This window comes from Cajanus cajan, chromosome 9 (assembly GCF_000230855.2).
Source record: "Cajanus cajan strain Asha chromosome 9, NIPB_CcT2T_4, whole genome shotgun sequence".
Taxonomy (NCBI): domain Eukaryota; kingdom Viridiplantae; phylum Streptophyta; class Magnoliopsida; order Fabales; family Fabaceae; genus Cajanus; species Cajanus cajan.
Window position 1 is genome coordinate 47032753 of NC_138525.1, and position 16962 is coordinate 47049714.

The 16962-nt window shown below is 40.4% G+C and overlaps 1 protein-coding gene across 1 annotated transcript in view; it reads right to left on the bottom strand.

Annotated features, from left to right (window-relative positions):
* LOC145952118 (uncharacterized) overlaps positions 1-14129 on the bottom strand; it is a 60715-nt gene extending 46586 nt beyond the window's left edge. The window contains exon 1 of the mRNA XM_083064344.1: positions 12569-14129. Within this exon, the coding sequence (XP_082920470.1) occupies positions 12569-14129 (1561 nt within the window). The remainder of the gene's footprint in view (positions 1-12568) is intronic.
* Between the last annotated feature and the right edge of the window lie 2833 nt (positions 14130-16962).

Below are 16962 nucleotides of genomic sequence, written 5' to 3' on the forward strand. Positions count from 1 at the left end.
GGTTGTACGTCAACCCCTCCCTATGTTTAATACCCTCATGCCCCCGAGTGTATGGGGAACTGTTGAGTGCAAAGGTTTTGTGTACAATTTGTATTCCAGCAAGTGCAGAATTTAAACAGGCAAACAAATATTAAAGCCAAGCAAATAAACAAACAAAGTAAGGGGGAAAAATATTTAAATTATTATTCTTATTTTATTAACTTCATCATCTATTTGGGCTTGACCCTCTTAAAACCTCTCCAATGGAGTCGCCATCTATCACAACCCAAAAATTTCTGATCTCGCGACTAATGGTTTAGACATCCTTTTGAAAGTCTCATCAATTAAGGAATGCCCAGACACCAGACTAATCCTTAATTAATGGTTTTAAAAAATGAGTTCATGGAGTCGCCACCAATGTTTTACTCAAAATGTCGGAAAAATAAAAGGTTTTTAGAGATCCAATAATGGCCTTGATAACCAGAATTGGGTTCGGGGGTCGGTTACGTGTAGAGAAGGTATTAAGCACCCCTACAACGCCCTCAATCGGTACCCTATGATGAAGTTAACATAATAAGAATTAATAAATTAAATATTGAATCCTCTTTATTAATATTTATTGAAAAATTAAATTATACGACTAATCCTAAAATATCTACATAATTGCATTTATTATAAATAAAAGATAGAGATAAAGATGATAAGTAAAAGATATAGAAGAAGATTGTTTGAAATACCTCTTGAACGAGCTCTATTGAATCTTCAAATATAGAGAAGGTGCTTTATGGCAACCTTTCACACTACAATATGCCTCACAAATCTCAAGAAATACAACAAGAGGGAAAGAGAGAGAAATTTCATGCTCTAAGGAGTCTTGGACGAAATTTTTTGGGTCTTCAGAACTGTGCCCGAACTGTCTATTTATAGGCATCAGAAGGGTCCCAGAACGGCCCATTCCAAAATCGGAACGGCCTGTTCTGGATCTGCTCGTTATGTGTTAATTTAGTGTATTAGAACGGCCCGTTCTGAAATCGAAAGGACCCGTTCCAGAGGTGCGTTTAACACATAATTTCCATTCTGGAACAGCCCGTTCCAAATTAAGAATTCAAGCCTTTTTTGTCACTTGGAACGGCCCGTTCCAATTTGGGAACGGCCCGTTCCAATTTGGGAACGGCCCGTTCCAAATGTAGGTTTTAGCCTTTTTTTAAAGAGCTTGGAACGGCCCGTTCCAGTTTTGGGCCCTTTCTGTAAATTGGAACAGCCCATTCCAGTTTTGGAACAGCCCGTTCTAGGCTACTAAAAGTAGCTTATTTGGGCTTTTAGCCTTCTGATGTCATGTCCTGTTATTTCCATGTTTGGGAGCTCATTTCCTTGATAATAGACGTCCATTTCTTCGTTTGTATGCCCCCCGAACGAAATTAGGTGTCTACAATTGCCCTTCTTTACTTGTCCTTTGGAATAGCTATGTGTTTCTTTTCCAAAGGCAAGTAAAGACGTAGATATTTCGTCCAGGTCTTCTCTTTGTCTCTTTGTGTGACGCTTCTACGTTGCTTCCCTTGGATAGGTGTATTTGCTCGTATCATTACCTTTTAGAGCAGCTGAGTGTTGGCTTGCATACTCTATGGGGTAACAAGGGTGACAAAGTATACACTTGATCTTTAGTCTTCGAGTAGATGCTCCATTGTTTTTCTTGTGATAGTGTGTCCCTTTATTTGTAGCTCGTTTAAGAGGGAGTATTTTCGTAGCCTCTCCAGGCTGGACTGATATTTTAAGGCTTCGGCCAGCCTCTTCTAAAGGTAGGTAACCCTTCTTTTTTGTTGTAGTATAACCTCTCCAGGCCGTAGTATTTTCGTAGCCTCTCTAGGCCGTAGTATTTTCGTAGCCTTTTTAGCATGTTCCAAATTAAGAATTCAAGCCTTTTTTGTCACTTGGAATGGCCCGTTCCAAATGTAGGTTTTAGCCTTTTTTTTAAAGAGCTTGGAACGGCCCGTTCCAATTTTCGAACGGCCCGTTCCAATTTAGGGTTTTAGGCCCTTTTTGTAAATTGGAACGGCCCGTTCCAGTTTTGGAACAACCCGTTCTAGGCTACTAAAACTAGCTTATTTGGGCTTTTAGCCTTCTGATGTCATGTCCTGTTATTTCCATGATTAGGAGCTCCTTTCCTTGATAATAGACGTCCATTTCTTCGTTTGTATGCCCTCCGAACGAAATTGGGTGTCTACAATTGGTTGGATGGGAAGAGGTATGAAACTCTGCCTTAAGCAGTGTAATGTGCTATTTTTGAAAAACATTCACATCAATCCCTAATTCAAAACTAATCATTACTTCTAGGTTAGGATAAATTGAATCCTGTCTCTCAAATGTAATCCAACCAAAAGAAACGGCAAAACATGAAGCAACGTTGCCACAATTATCAACAATCCAATGAACACCACCCATCTTAGTAGTCAATAGGCAAAAACTAGTCCAAATTTTTATTATAATTGGATTAATTGTCATTTTTTAAATAATTGAAAGTTGAAAGTACATGCTCATTTTTTGTCCTAGATGATTTTCCATGATTTGTTGCAAATAGCAGTTCAGTTTCCTGTCTTTAGTACCTAACAGACCATTGTGGTTAATTATATTATATGGCCAATATTTTTTTGCTCCGCACTATCATAATACGTCATTGGTATAAACTATTTTTCTCTGGAATAATTGCTGTTGGAAGTTGTATTTCTAGTGGCATGATGTGATATGTCTTGTGGTGTAAGCTAACTTATCTTCCTTGAGTAATGGTTGCCCAGTGTAAGAACTGTTTTTCATTGAAAGAATATACACAGTAATGCCTTTCTATGACTTCATTTGCAAAGTAAAATGTCATTTTGATGAAACTAGTTAGATAAGATATTATTCTACTTTTGGCATGATTTTTTATGGACGTTACCTAAGTTTTTGTTTAATGTCTCATGCAACATGCAACAATATTTTCTTTGGATCTTGTGAGGCGCAGGATGCGGTTAAAGGGTGCTGGCGATTGAGATCATGTCTACAACACTGGCTTGTTTGGAGCATTTAGGCGCATAATTCAAACTAAAGGGGTTAAGTTATTAGCATACTCAATTGCTAAATTTGCGCCAATGCTCTTGGGTTAAGTTAATTGAAAAGTATAATGCTGGGAAAATTTGATCTCTTAAAAAGTAAAGAGGATATATTACTTGATTATCATCCAGGGTTAATGTCAACTAGGCTGCAATGAATTTAGAAAGTATTGAATCTGACATGTAGCCTTTTCCATAGGGAATTCAAAATTGAGACTCATAATGAATCTAAAAAATCTCTAAAAGCTTGATTAGTGGTAATATGAACTTAAATTAATTCATAATCTCTTTAATACCACTTTAGTTTTTCTTTAATAAATTGATTCTTACTCTTTGGTTACAATTTCTTTGATCTTTAATTTTTTTTTGGGTTGCTAACACATATTGTGCTTCAATTTAATGTCTTATTTTTCAATTCAATGTCATTTCTGTTTGTAAAAAGAATTTTTTTTGGAGTATAGGATGAAAATTTGTCTTATGGATGATGGAATTGATTATAGCTATATCAAGTCATTAACCATGAGAATAGATTCCAGTAACAATTGTAAGAAAAATTAGTTGATAAATTGTTCATACTGAGATTGTAATGAATATATCATGTTAACTAACCTACCATTGTTAATTACCTTAGTTTTCTAATTTTCAGTTTCAGAATTTTTGCTTCAAGTGTTAATTAGCTTTTGCACTACGCTTGTAATGTTCCAAAATTTTCAAGATAGTGTTTAATTATATAATTATAATTTTTTTTAATTTATTTTTAATATTTTAATTATAGTATTAGTTTTTAAATCTTCTTCAAATATGTATCATTTTGAGTGATATGTTGGACTCATGATTATTATAACAGTACTAAATACTAACTCAATTAAAACTTAAAGAAGTTTATGATTAAAGTGCACATTGTTTTCTAGTTATTATATAGTAATGAGTGTATGGTTATGTTGTTATTAGGTGTCATCAATATTTATCCACTTCATTAAAATTTATACATAAACATGTATATTATAATTTGTTTGTGTGTTTTTTGTTATTGTAATTTGGTGGCCAAGTTAATCTTGATGCACAATATTTGTCCATTATATATAGATAAAAAAATTTGTCTAAGATTTATATATATGTTCGTTACAGGTACTCAAAAAGAATCTTAAAACAAGCATGATTTTTTTTTTTATGTTAAAAATGCAATCTACATCGATTTTCTAAAGAACCGATGTAAATTTATGCATAAATCTACATCAGTTTTCCTGAGAATCAATGTAGATTTATACATAAATCTACTTCGGTTCTCAGGCAAACTGATGTAGAATATGCATAATCTACATTAGTTCTAAAACCGATGTAGAAGTGTATACATTTTCTAAGTCGCTCTATTCTACATCGGTTTTAGAACTGATGTAGATGACTTCGCAGAACTGATGTAGATAATACATCCTGTAGTAGAGTGAAATTTAAATTACATAGTTTATCCTAAAACGTCTACATGATTATTTTTATTATAACAATATCTATTAGAGATGAGGAATAAAAGGAAAAGAATATTTATTGAAATACCTCTTAACAAGCTTTAATAAATCTTCAAATATGGAGACTTTAGGTGCTTTATGCCAACCTTTCACACTAACAAATTCCTCACAGATCTCAATAAATACAAAAAGAGAGAGAGGAAGAGAGATTTCAAACTATATGGACTTCTAGATTAATTTTTCCAGCCCCGAGAATAGTGTCGGAGTATGTTATTTATAGACATCAGAAGTGACCAGAATGGCCCGTTCTAGATCTGGAACGGGCCGTTCTGTACCCCTTCGTTGTGCGTTAATTTCATATCTAGAACAATCTATTCTTAAACCAAAACGGCCCATTCCAGAGTTGAGTTTAATGAGATTAGATGAAAAACACATAGAAGGGGGAGGGGTTGAATATGTGTGTGTGTGTGAACAAAGGAATTTTTAAAATTTTTTGCAAGAAGGCTCTTTTTCATCCAGTGAAATAATATTAGTGAATGATAAACTAGAACTGCCCAAAATTGGTTCAATCAAAATACTTTTACGTCTGGGAAATTATCATCTGCTTAACGAAAATGTTTTTTAAATGAAAATCATTCTTTCAAAGAATAAATTTAATAAGTGTGGTTCTCATTTGAAGATAGTTTTAATAGACGAACATTAGACGAAGCTTTCAGTGTTTTAAGTTATTCAAATAAAGGTGGGTCTGAAAACATTATAGTATAGGTTCATTCAAACTAAGCTAAGTCTAGTCTCCTTCAAAGAAGGGTTCCTCTAGATAATCAATGAAGTGCAAGTATTTTTTGTTCAGCCTCTTCAGGCTAGTAGTGAGTATTATAGACCACCCAGGTCACGACCACTCGTAGTCCCAAATATTCTCAACCACTTCTGGCTCGTCAGCTTCACTTGTAGACGCTAGTATTCTTTACTTAGCCACTTTGGCTCTTAGTGAGTATTCTCAACCAACTCCTAGCCCATCGACTTCACTCATCGACGCTAGTATTCTTTAATCAGCCACTTCTGGCTCTTAGTGAGTATTCTCGACCAACTCCTGGCCTGTTGTCTTCACTCAAAGATGCTAGTATTCTTTAATCATCCATTTCTGGCTCGCAGTGAGTATTCTTTGACAAGCCTCTCCAGGATTTACAAGTATTCTTTACCTAGCCTCTTCAGGCTTTACTTGTGATAGCTGAACGGGTTTGGTTTGAGTGTTTAGGTTACTCTCACAGAGAGGATAAATAAGTTTGTACACTCACTAAGGTATACAACCTTAGTCTTTACAACGATTGAGTGTTTGGTCTATTCTCACAGAGAGGATACATAAGTTGGTACACTCACTAAGGTTTTTGTTGCTAAGATGCACATGCTTGGAACTCCTTAGTCTACAGAGATAGTTATCCTATAGTACATTTGACTCTATACGCTTTATCTTTGGTTTCGCTGCTTCGTGGGCTTGATATCACTTTGTTGAGAATGCAATGCCAAAAGCCAACCTTTCAAGGTTTGAGATAGTGATATATATATATATATATATATATATATATATATATATATATATATATATATATATTGTCTTGTAGAATTTTCCCTTTGCAAGTTTCCGTTGAAGCAAATATAGTCGTTCATGAGTAGTTTGATCCTTACATTTAATGTTTGAGTTCTTGCATTAAATGTTGCTTCCTGTAATAGACATTGCGTGTAGTCTTCTTTGAATTGTTAGCAATTGTGTCTGAATTTAGCAGAGACCTAGGAACCTTTTTTTCCTTTTCTGGTCATGTAGTTGTAGAGTGTTGTCCTTATCTGAAAAAGTGATGTACTTTTTCTGACACTGTCGCCACCGGCCCGAAACGGGCTTTCGGCATTCGCGAAGGATGGTTGGACTCATTATTCGTTTTAAAAATGTGGATTGCTAGAATGACTTATTCTCAAACTGAGACCTCGTCAAACGAGCAATTTTATTAAAAGGCTCACCAATCCATATTAATCCCAAGCGGGACCCTCCATGGATTAGTGGTTTTCGCAAAAGGAGGGTTCGTGGAGTCGCCACCAATGTTTTACTCAAAACATTGGAAAAAGGGATAAGGCAATTGATTTTATAAATCAACTTTGGCCATTACAACCAGAGTCGGGTAAGGGAGTCGGTTACGCGTGGGGAAGGTGTTAGCACCCCACAGCGCCCCTTTCGGGTTCCCTATGACAGATTATTTCTAAAATAATAGCGTAAAATTACTAAATTACCCCTATTTATTATAAGCGATTATAAATTAACTATCTACATGATGACAGTTTAAATATGCACACAGAAAGCAGTAAAAGGAAGGATTTAAGAAGAAACCTCTTGAAGCGTGCTTTTATATATTGAGTAAAACTGGGAAGCTTTTTGGCGTTCCCTCGCTCTACAAGCTCGCTCGCTCTCTCCTATAAAATTTTGACTATGGAAATCCGGAGGATTTCCCTTCGACTAGGTTCGAATCTCCAAGCTAAGTGCTCGGAATTCCAGAACTTCGTCGGATCGACTCCCAGAGAGATTTCTAGGGCAGAACACTGCTCAAAAACCCCAGAATACTCAAGGAGGGAGTCAAAACTGAGTGAAAAAGTGTCGAATGACGTCCAATTGACGTCATATTTATAGGGAATAGGCGCAATACGGCCTACAGGGGCAATACGGCCGTATTGAAATTTTTGAACTTCAATACGGTCGTATTGAAGTTCAATACGGTCGTATTGAAGTTCAGAAATTTCAATACGCCCGTATTGAGTTCGCTGCGGTTGTATTGAAGTGTCAATACGGTCGTACTGACTTCAGTATGGCCGTATTGAAGCTTCAATACGGCCGTATTAAGTTCAGTACGGCCGTATTGGGCTTTTTCCCTCCACTTCTTTATTTTGAGCTATTCTAAGACCTCTGGACCTACAGAGAACCCTCCTAGGGCCTTCGAGGAGTCCTTCTGGCTGATTATCCTTCAGTCTTCGAGAGTCTTCAAGCTTTATTTCCGACCCGGACAATTTTAGGGGTCTACAGCTGCCCCCCCTTTACTTAGTCAAACGGTCTTTTGGTGTACCGGCTGACAAGTAAAGGAGTTGACCCAATTGTCCGGGTGATGCACCGACCTTCTGACTTGTAGCGTCTTTCGGTGGAAAATTGTTGAGTAACCTCTCCAGGTTGTTGCATACCTCGGCGCTCCTGACAACCTCGGTAGCTAAGTTTACCCTCTTCAGGTCCTGCCTCTTAACATTCAGCAGTGTGAGTTTACCCTCTCCAGGTCCTGCCTCTTAACATTCAGCAGTTGAGTATTGCCTCTCCAGGCCCTGCCTCTTAACATTCAGCAGTGTGAGTTTACCCTCTCCAGGTCCTGCCTCTTAACATTCAGCAGCGTGAGTTTACCCTCTCCAGGTCCCGCCTCTTAACATTCGGCAGTTGAGTATTGCCTCTCCAGGCCCTGCCTCTTAACATTCGGCAGTTGAGTATTGCCTCTCCAGGCCCTGCCTCTTAACATTCAGCAGTTGAGTATTGCCTCTCCAGGCCCTGCCTCTTAACATTCAGCAGCGTGAGTTTACCCTCTCCAGGTCCCGCCTCTTAACATTCGGCAGTTGAGTATTGCCTCTCCAGGCCCTGCCTCTTAACATTCGGCAGTTGAGTATTGCCTCTCCAGGCCCTGCCTCTTAACATTCAGCAGTTGAGTATTGCCTCTCCAGGCCCTGCCTCTTAACATTCAGCAGTGTGAGTTTACCCTCTCCAGGTCCTGCCTCTTAATATTCAGCAGCGTGAGTTTACCCTCTCCAGGTCCTGCCTCTTAATATTCAGCAGCGTGAGTTTACCCTCTCCAGGCCTGCTTCCGTGTCTTCTGATCACTTCGGCAATGATTTGATATGATTTTTGTCTCCACAGTCCACGATGCTGCTTCGACGGTTTTTCTGATTTTGTGCCGCTGAGGGCTGGATAACGCAGGGATCCGTCTAGGGGATGTGCAGTCATTCATAGGTTCTTGTGCCCCAACTTGCATTGCATTGTTGGTACCCATGGGGAATTTTTGACTCCTTGGGGTGTAGACACAGATGCTCTCTCTCTGAGTTGAGCGATGCCTTATGTTTGGCTGACGTCCTTTGACGTTGGTGGAGTATCCCGGTTGTCCTTATTCGGGTATCTCTTTTGGATTTTCTGATTTTTGTAGCCTCTGTGTAGGCTGTTTATCCGCTGGGGATTTTGTCATTCATTTCTTGACTGGCCTCTTCTGTTAGGCAAATGATCTTGATGTTTGGTGCTTGGCTGGATGCCACATTCCGTTTGGGGAATATTTATTGATATTTTTGATTTTCTTCTCCTTTTTGCAGGGATGCCTCTTGAGTAGGCGACTGGGGATTTGGGGATCTTATTGTATCCCAGAGTATTATTTAGGAAGCCTCTACAGGCTTAGCCTTGCTCAGCGCTTTGAGCTGGAGAGCTATCTTCACTGAGGAAGTTTAAGTCCTTCGACTTGTATATACTGTTTGGATGATCGCACTTCCATTGGGGATTGCGTCGATCTTGCTTTGATAGCTCTCGCTGGGGATTTTCCCGCGAGCTTGAGCTGAGGTTCCCTCTGGGGAGTATTATTTCTGCGAGCCTCTCCAGACTCAGTTATTCTGCATACTGTGGAGGATGTGGAGTATTATTTTGGTAAGCCTCTCCAGGCTTAGTTATTCGGTTCAAACTGTTTGTTGGATTTTCTATATCCTTGCCTTTTTTATTTTCGGCTTTTTCTGTATCTTGCCTTTTCTTCTGATTTGGCTTTTTCTGTATTTTTGCCTTTTCTGTTGTTTTTCGGCTTTTTCTGTACAGAAATGTCTCAGTTATTATGAGAGAGTATTATTTCGGCGAGCCTCTCCAGGCTCAGTTATTTTGTAGGAGTATTATTTCGGCAAGCCTCTCCAGGCTCAATTATTTTGAAGGAGTATTATTTCGACAAGCCTCTCCAGGCTCAATTATTCTGTGGGAGTATTGTTTCGGCAAGCCTCTCCAGGCTCAATTATTCTGTACGAGTATTATTTCGGCAAGCCTCTCCAGGCTCAATTATTCTGAGAGAGTATTATTTCGGCGAGCCTCTCCAGGCTCAGTTATTCTGAGAGTATTCTTTCGGCAAGCCTCTCCAGGCTCAGTTATTCTGTATGACGCTGTTGATTTTTTGAATCTTTGCATTTTGTTTGCTGTTGTCATACACAAGCAATTTTCTATTTTTCTATTTTATGCGGTTGCCTCATGATAAGGTCTTTGAATGTGCAACTAATGTGTGTGTGATGCACAAATGCAATACAATTTTTTATTTTTGTTCATTTATTTAGAAAAGTGAGTGGCTCTCCCTATCCTCTTCTTCTTGGAGGACTTTCTGTCATTGACGCGAGGGAGTATTTTTGTGGGCCTTTATGCAGGAGATTATGGATTTTACAGGAACCCCTCCAATTTTCTTTTATTGACCGATTATTAATGACTCTCATACAATTTTTAGAAATACCAATTTAAAGGCATAATCACATGGTCAAGAGAGAAAAGAAATGAATGGATATTTTATTAATATTCAAAAATGTTTTTACAGAAAGATGTACAGAAGGAATTTCCGAAGAATGGCTGGCCAGGGTAGGCTATATACATTTTAGCTTTAAACAATTATATCTGTAATTGTCGACCTTCCCGTTCCCCTAATTGCTTCGGGTGAGATGCCTGAGCCAGGAGTGTAGATACTGTAAGACGCTTGCTTCTAGAAGATTATCACTTGTACCGCCTTTCGGTTTTCGATTCAAGTGATCGTTGTTTGCTTTGTTTTTACATCTTATTCTTTTGCCCCTAATTTTTGCCTAGGACGTATCCTAGCGGGGATAATTTTGCCTTTGTTTTGCCTAGTACCCTTGTACTGGCGGGCTTTTTGTTTTGCCCTAATTTTTGCCTAGGATGCCCTTTTTGGGTTTTCATCCTAGCGGGCTTGTGCAAGCAACGTCTTCAAGCATAATACTTCTTTACCACGTCAGCGTTGACTGGGTATTGAAGTTCTTCTCCGTCCATGTTTGTGAGGATCAGTGCTCCTCCGGAGAAGGCTCGCTTTACTACGTACGGTCCTTCGTAATTCGGGGCCCACTTTCCGATTTTGTCCTTTTGAGCTGGTAGCAATTTCTTCATCACTAGCTCTCCCTCATGGTAGACTCGAGGGTGGACTTTCTTGTCAAAAGCCTTTTTGATCTTCCTCTGATAGGCTTGACCATGGCATATGGCGTTCAGCCGTTTCTCTTCAATGAGGTTCAACTGGTCATACCGGCTTTGAACCCATTCTGCCTCGGAAAGTTTTGCTTCCATGATTACTCTCAGAGAAGGTATTTCGACTTCAACAGGCAGAACTGCCTCCATTCCATAAACAAGGGAAAATGGAGTAGCTCCTGTGGATGTGCGTACTGAAGTCCTGTATCCATGGAGAGCAAAGGGTAACATATCATGCCAGTCTTTGAATGAGACAACCATCTTTTGTACTATTTTCTTGATATTCTTATTGGCTGCCTCGACTGCCCCATTCATTTTTGGTCGGTATGGGGAAGAGTTGTGGTGTTGGATCTTGAACTCTTGGCACAGTTCTTCCACCATCTTGTTATTTAGATTGGATCCATTATCAGTGATGATCTTATCGGGAATACCGTATCTGCATATGATGTTTTTCCTTATGAAGGATGTTACCACCTTTCGGGTCACATGAGCATATGATGCCGCTTCTACCCATTTGGTGAAATAGTCAATGGCCACAAGGATGAATCTGTGTCCATTGGATGCCTTTGGTTCGATGGGTCCAATAACATCCATGCCCCACATTGCAAATGGCCAAGGTAAAGCCAACACATTGAGTGGCGTTGGTGGGACATGAATATTGTCGGCATATGCTTGACATTTGTGGCATTTCCGAACGTATTGGTAACAATCCCTTTCCATGGTCGACCAATAGTACCCTGCCCTAAGGATTTTCCTAGCCATTGCAGGTCCGGGAATGTGGGTACCGAAAACCCCCTCATGTATTTCTTTGATCACATTTTGAGCTTCGACTTGGTCTATACACCTCAACAAGACCGAGTCATAATTCTTTTTGTAGAGGGTTTCTCCTTTTAGCAAAAATCCCATGGCCCTTCTTCGGATATGCTTTTTGTCATTATCGTTGGCCATGTCAGGATATTCCCCTTTTTTCAGATATTGTTTGATATCGTGGAACCATGGACAATCGTCGATATCTTCATCTATCAGAAGGCAGAACGCTTGCTTATTATGCCGCCGGATATTAATGACAGGCATTTCATGTTCACTATCCAAGGCGAACATTGATGAGAGCGTAGCAAGGGCGTCAGCAAACTGATTCTCCTCCCTTGGAATGTATTCAAAGATGACACTTTGGAAGAATTGTGTCAAATCTTTGATATGCTCAACATATGGTATCAGTTTAGGATTTCGGACTTCCCAGTCACCTCGTAGCTGATGGATGACTAAAGCCGAATCTCCAAATACTTTGAGTTTGAGGATACCATTGTTGATAGCCGCTTGGATTCCTAACGCGCAAGCCTCGTATTCGGCCATATTATTTGTACAGTCGAAATTGAGTCTTGCTGTTAGAGGGATATGCTTTCCTTGTGGGGAGATTAACACTGTCCCAATCCCCTGTCCAAGCATGTTGGAGGCTCCATCAAAATACATGGTCCACGCATCATCTTTTGGTTCTTCATGTTGAATACTCATTATATGCTCATCGGGGAAATCATCCTGAAGGGATTGGTAATCATTGGTCGGCCCGTGTGCTAGGTAATCAGCTAGGGTACTGCCTTTGATGGCTTTTTGTGTGACATGTATGATGTCAAATTCTGATAATTGTACTTGCCATCGGGCGATCTTCCCAGTGATTATTGGCTTGTCGAACACATACTTAATTGGATCCATTTTAGAAACCAACCAAGTAGTATGCCTTATCATATACTGCCTGAGCCTTTGTGTTGCCCACGCTAACGCACAGCAAGTCTTTTCTAATGGCGTGTAGCGGGTTTCATAATCTGGAAATTTCTTGCTCAAGTAGTAGATGGCTCGTTCTTTCTTTCCAGTTTCGTCCTGTTGTCCTAGCACGGCTCCCATGGACTCATCAAGCACTGTTAGATAGAGGATTAATGGCCTTCCCTCGACAGGTGGCACCAATACTGGTGGATTGGCCAAGCACTGTTTGACCTTGTCAAAAGCTCGTTGACAATTCTCATCCCAAGTTTCGGAATGATTCTTGCGCAACAGCTTGAATATTGGCTTGCACGTGTCAGTCAACTGTGCGATGAACCTTGCAATGTAGTTCACCCTGCCAAGGAATCCTCTTATCTCCTTCTCGGTTTTAGGAGGAGGCATTTCCATTATTGCCTTTACTTTATCGGGGTCCACCTCTATGCCTTTTTCACTAACGATGAACCCGAGAAGCTTACCCGACCGGACTCCGAAAGTACACTTAGCCGGATTTAGCTTAAGCTGATACTTGCGAAGCCGATTGAATAATTTTCTCAAATATTGAATATGGTTCATCTCGTCTTTCGACTTTGCGATCATGTCATCCACGTATACTTCAACTTCCTTGTGGATCATGTCGTGGAATAGTGTCACCATCGCTCGTTGGTAGGTGGCGCCCGCATTTTTAAGTCCAAAAGGCATTACCCTATAGCAAAAAGTGCCCCAGGGTGTGATGAAAGAAGTTTTCTCGCGGTCTTCCTTATTCATTTTGATTTGGTTATACCCCGAGTATCCATCCATAAAGGAATAGAGCGTGTTCGTGGCTGTGTGATCCACGAGTGTATCAATATGTGGCAAGGGAAAATCGTCCTTTGGACTGGCACGATTCAGATCCCTATAGTCAACACACACTCTAACCTTTCCATTCTTTTTGATAACTGGCACAATGTTAGCCAGCCATTCGGGATATTGGGATACAACCAAGAATCCCGCGTCTAATTGTTTTTCCACTTCCTCCTTGATCTTTAAAGACCATTCGGGCTTGATTCGTCGAAGCTTTTGTTTAACGGGTCGAAACCCTTCTTTCAATGGCAACTTGTGCTCGACGATTTTAGAGTCCAAACCGGGCATATCACGGTACGACCATGCAAATACATCCTTGTATTCCCTTAATAATTGGATCAATTGTGATTTTATTTCATCACTGATATGGGTCCCAATGTTGACCTCTTGTATTTCTTGACCCTGCCCCAAATTTACGGTCTCCAATTCTTCTTGATACGGTTGGAGTAGACGAGCTTCTTGATCTAGCAGTCTTTGCAGATCCGGAGAGATGGTCTCCTCATCACTGTCCGACTCAACCCATTCATCCTCGGCTTTTGGATCCCGATCGGGGCGAACAATCACAGACATAATTATTTGTTGGTTCTGTTTAGGTTTAGAATTTATTAATGTTAATAAGAGAGAGAGAAAAGAACAGAATGAGAGAATAATATGTGAAAAATGCCTTTTTATTGATATATGTATGTAAAACTGTACAAAACCCTTATTTACATGAAAAAGGTCCTCATGATCTCGGGTACTGATCATGAGTCCCAAAAAGAAAAATGTGGAGGGGCCCTATCGTGGCTTGCCATACTCTACTCCTGCTTTGGTAGAGGATTCTTGCTCACATCGGGCGCTGTCGAATCGAAAGTGACCCACCCAGCATCAATAAGGCCTTGGACCTTGTGTTTGAGAGCTAGACAGTTCTCTGTTGAATGCCCTGGTGCTCCCGAATGGTATAGACATTTGTCTTGAGGCTTATACCAATCGGGGTAAGGTGGGTCGATCTTTCTTGGTGGAATATAGGCTAGAAGTTGGGCTTCTACTAGCTTCGGCAGGAGATCGCTATAAGTGGTCGGAAGTTTGTCAAACTTCTTCACAGAGTTGTATTGCGATTTGCCTGACTTCGAAGTGGAAGAAGATGGAGAAATGGTTACAGCGTTGACTCCTCCTTCTTTCTTCTTCCCGAAGGCCTTCTTAGCTTCATATGGTTGGGAAGGCTTAGCCAGCTTCCCACTTTTAAGTCCTTGTTCCACCCTTTCTCCAATGGTGATGATGTCCGAGAAGAGTGTCGTTGTGTTCCCTATCATTTTATCGTAATAGGGACCAGTCAACGAGTTGATGAATAAGGACACCGTCTCCTTATCCGACAGCGGGGGCTCTATCTGTGCCGCTAACTCCCTCCAACGTTGGGCGTACGCCTTGAAGGATTCATCATTCTTTTTACTCAAGGCTTGAAGATCAGACCTATCGGGTGTTAGGTCGATGTTGTATTTATAGCGCTTGAGAAAGGCGTCGGCCAACTGCCTCCACGTGCACACTTGATTTCCATCCAGCTGCATATACCAATTGAGTGCAGTTTCAGCTAAGCTCTCTTGAAAGCAATGGATCAAGAGCTTTTCATTTGTGGCATATGCAGCCATCTTGCGACAGTACATGGTGAGATGACTTTTGGGGCAAGTCGATCCCACGTACTTTGGGAAATCCGGCACTTTAAATTTAGGAGGGAATTGAATGTCCCTCACTAAGCACATGTCAGCGGCATCTTTGATGTCAAAATCATGCCCCTCCATAGCCCTCAATCGATCCTCTAGGGCGTGGAATTGTTCTTTTGAAACCTCGGGCTCTTTAATCATGATTCCAGCCCCAAGGGGTACAGCATGCGGAGGATCTTTTTCATGCTCTTCCTCCTCTCCCTCATGATGGGACCCATGTTCACTGTGATGAGATCCATGGATGTTGTGATGACGCATGAGTTCCATCATTTGCGCCATCTGCTCTTTAAGCTGTGAAAGCTCGGTTGTGAGCTTCTTGTTTTGCTCCTCCAATGCTTCCATTTTCTTGATTTTCCGTGCGCGCGTAAGGACAGAGAGATGACCAGCCACTTTCTAAAATGAATGTTTAGTTAGTTTATTTTATGGAATGAATACACTCTTTAACATGAGCTTGATAAACCTCCATCTTTAAGGCGCTGCCTTTTTAAGACAGAAGTTTACCACCCTTCTTTATCTATGATTTCTCCCCAACGGAGAATCTCTATAGTCATGGGTCTCTTTCACTCATGTCAAGAGGTATTGGTGATCCTAAAATGTATGTTTTCATAAGGATGCATGATGTCTTATTGGTAATGATGTACATGCTCCTCACTTTTATTATATTTTCACACATGGTCTTTCCTCTCATGTCATGGTTTTTTATGCATGGGGATTATTTTTAGACCTTATCACGAGGTTATTAATGCACAAACAATTGCACATAAGCATTCACACAAGCAATTCACTCATCCACGAACAGTCACGAGCGAATCACGAGGTAGGGGTCTCCTGCAGAAAAGTGCATATTCAAGGAGGATCTAACTGTTCTCACTTGGTCAAAGGCCCCCAAGGTGCCCCCATTATAGGGACCCAATTCCTCTTGTCGTAGGTCGATGGAAAGTTCCAACGCACCGTCGGACTCAAGTTCATGGTTATCACCTTGAGTGATGTTTTCCGACAACGGTCTCATAGGCTCCTATAAACCCATCAACCGGCCGTACTAACATCCACTCCCTATGGATTACCACTCATGCCCCCGGGTATAGAGGGAACTGTTGTGTGCAAAGGTTTGTGTGCAATTTTATTTCAAACAATTGCGGAAAATTAAACATACAACAGTTATTAAAAGCCATATAATAAATCATGTTATCATACAAGCAAGGGGTAATGAAGTAATTTTAACTATTATTTGTTAAGAATAATCTGTCACTAAATGGGACTGACTTTCGAGGCTTCCCCAGCGGAGTCGCCATCTGTCGCCACCGGCCCGAAACGGGCTTTCGGCATTCGCGAAGGATGGTTGGACTCATTATTCGTTTTAAAAATGTGGATTGCTAGAATGACTTATTCTCAAACTGAGACCTCGTCAAACGAGCAATTTTATTAAAAGGCTCACCAATCCATATTAATCCCAAGCGGGACCCTCCATGGATTAGTGGTTTTCGCAAAAGGAGGGTTCGTGGAGTCGCCACCAATGTTTTACTCAAAACATTGGAAAAAGGGATAAGGCAATTGATTTTATAAATCAACTTTGGCCATTACAACCAGAGTCGGGTAAGGGAGTCGGTTACGCGTGGGGAAGGTGTTAGCACCCCACAGCGCCCCTTTCGGGTTCCCTATGACAGATTATTTCTAAAATAATAGCGTAAAATTACTAAATTACCCCTATTTATTATAAGCGATTATAAATTAACTATCTACATGATGACAGTTTAAATATGCACACAGAAAGCAGTAAAAGGAAGGATTTAAGAAGAAACCTCTTGAAGCGTGCTTTTATATATTGAGTAAAACTGGGAAGCTTTTTGGCGTTCCCTCGCTCTACAAGCTCGCTCGCTCTCTCC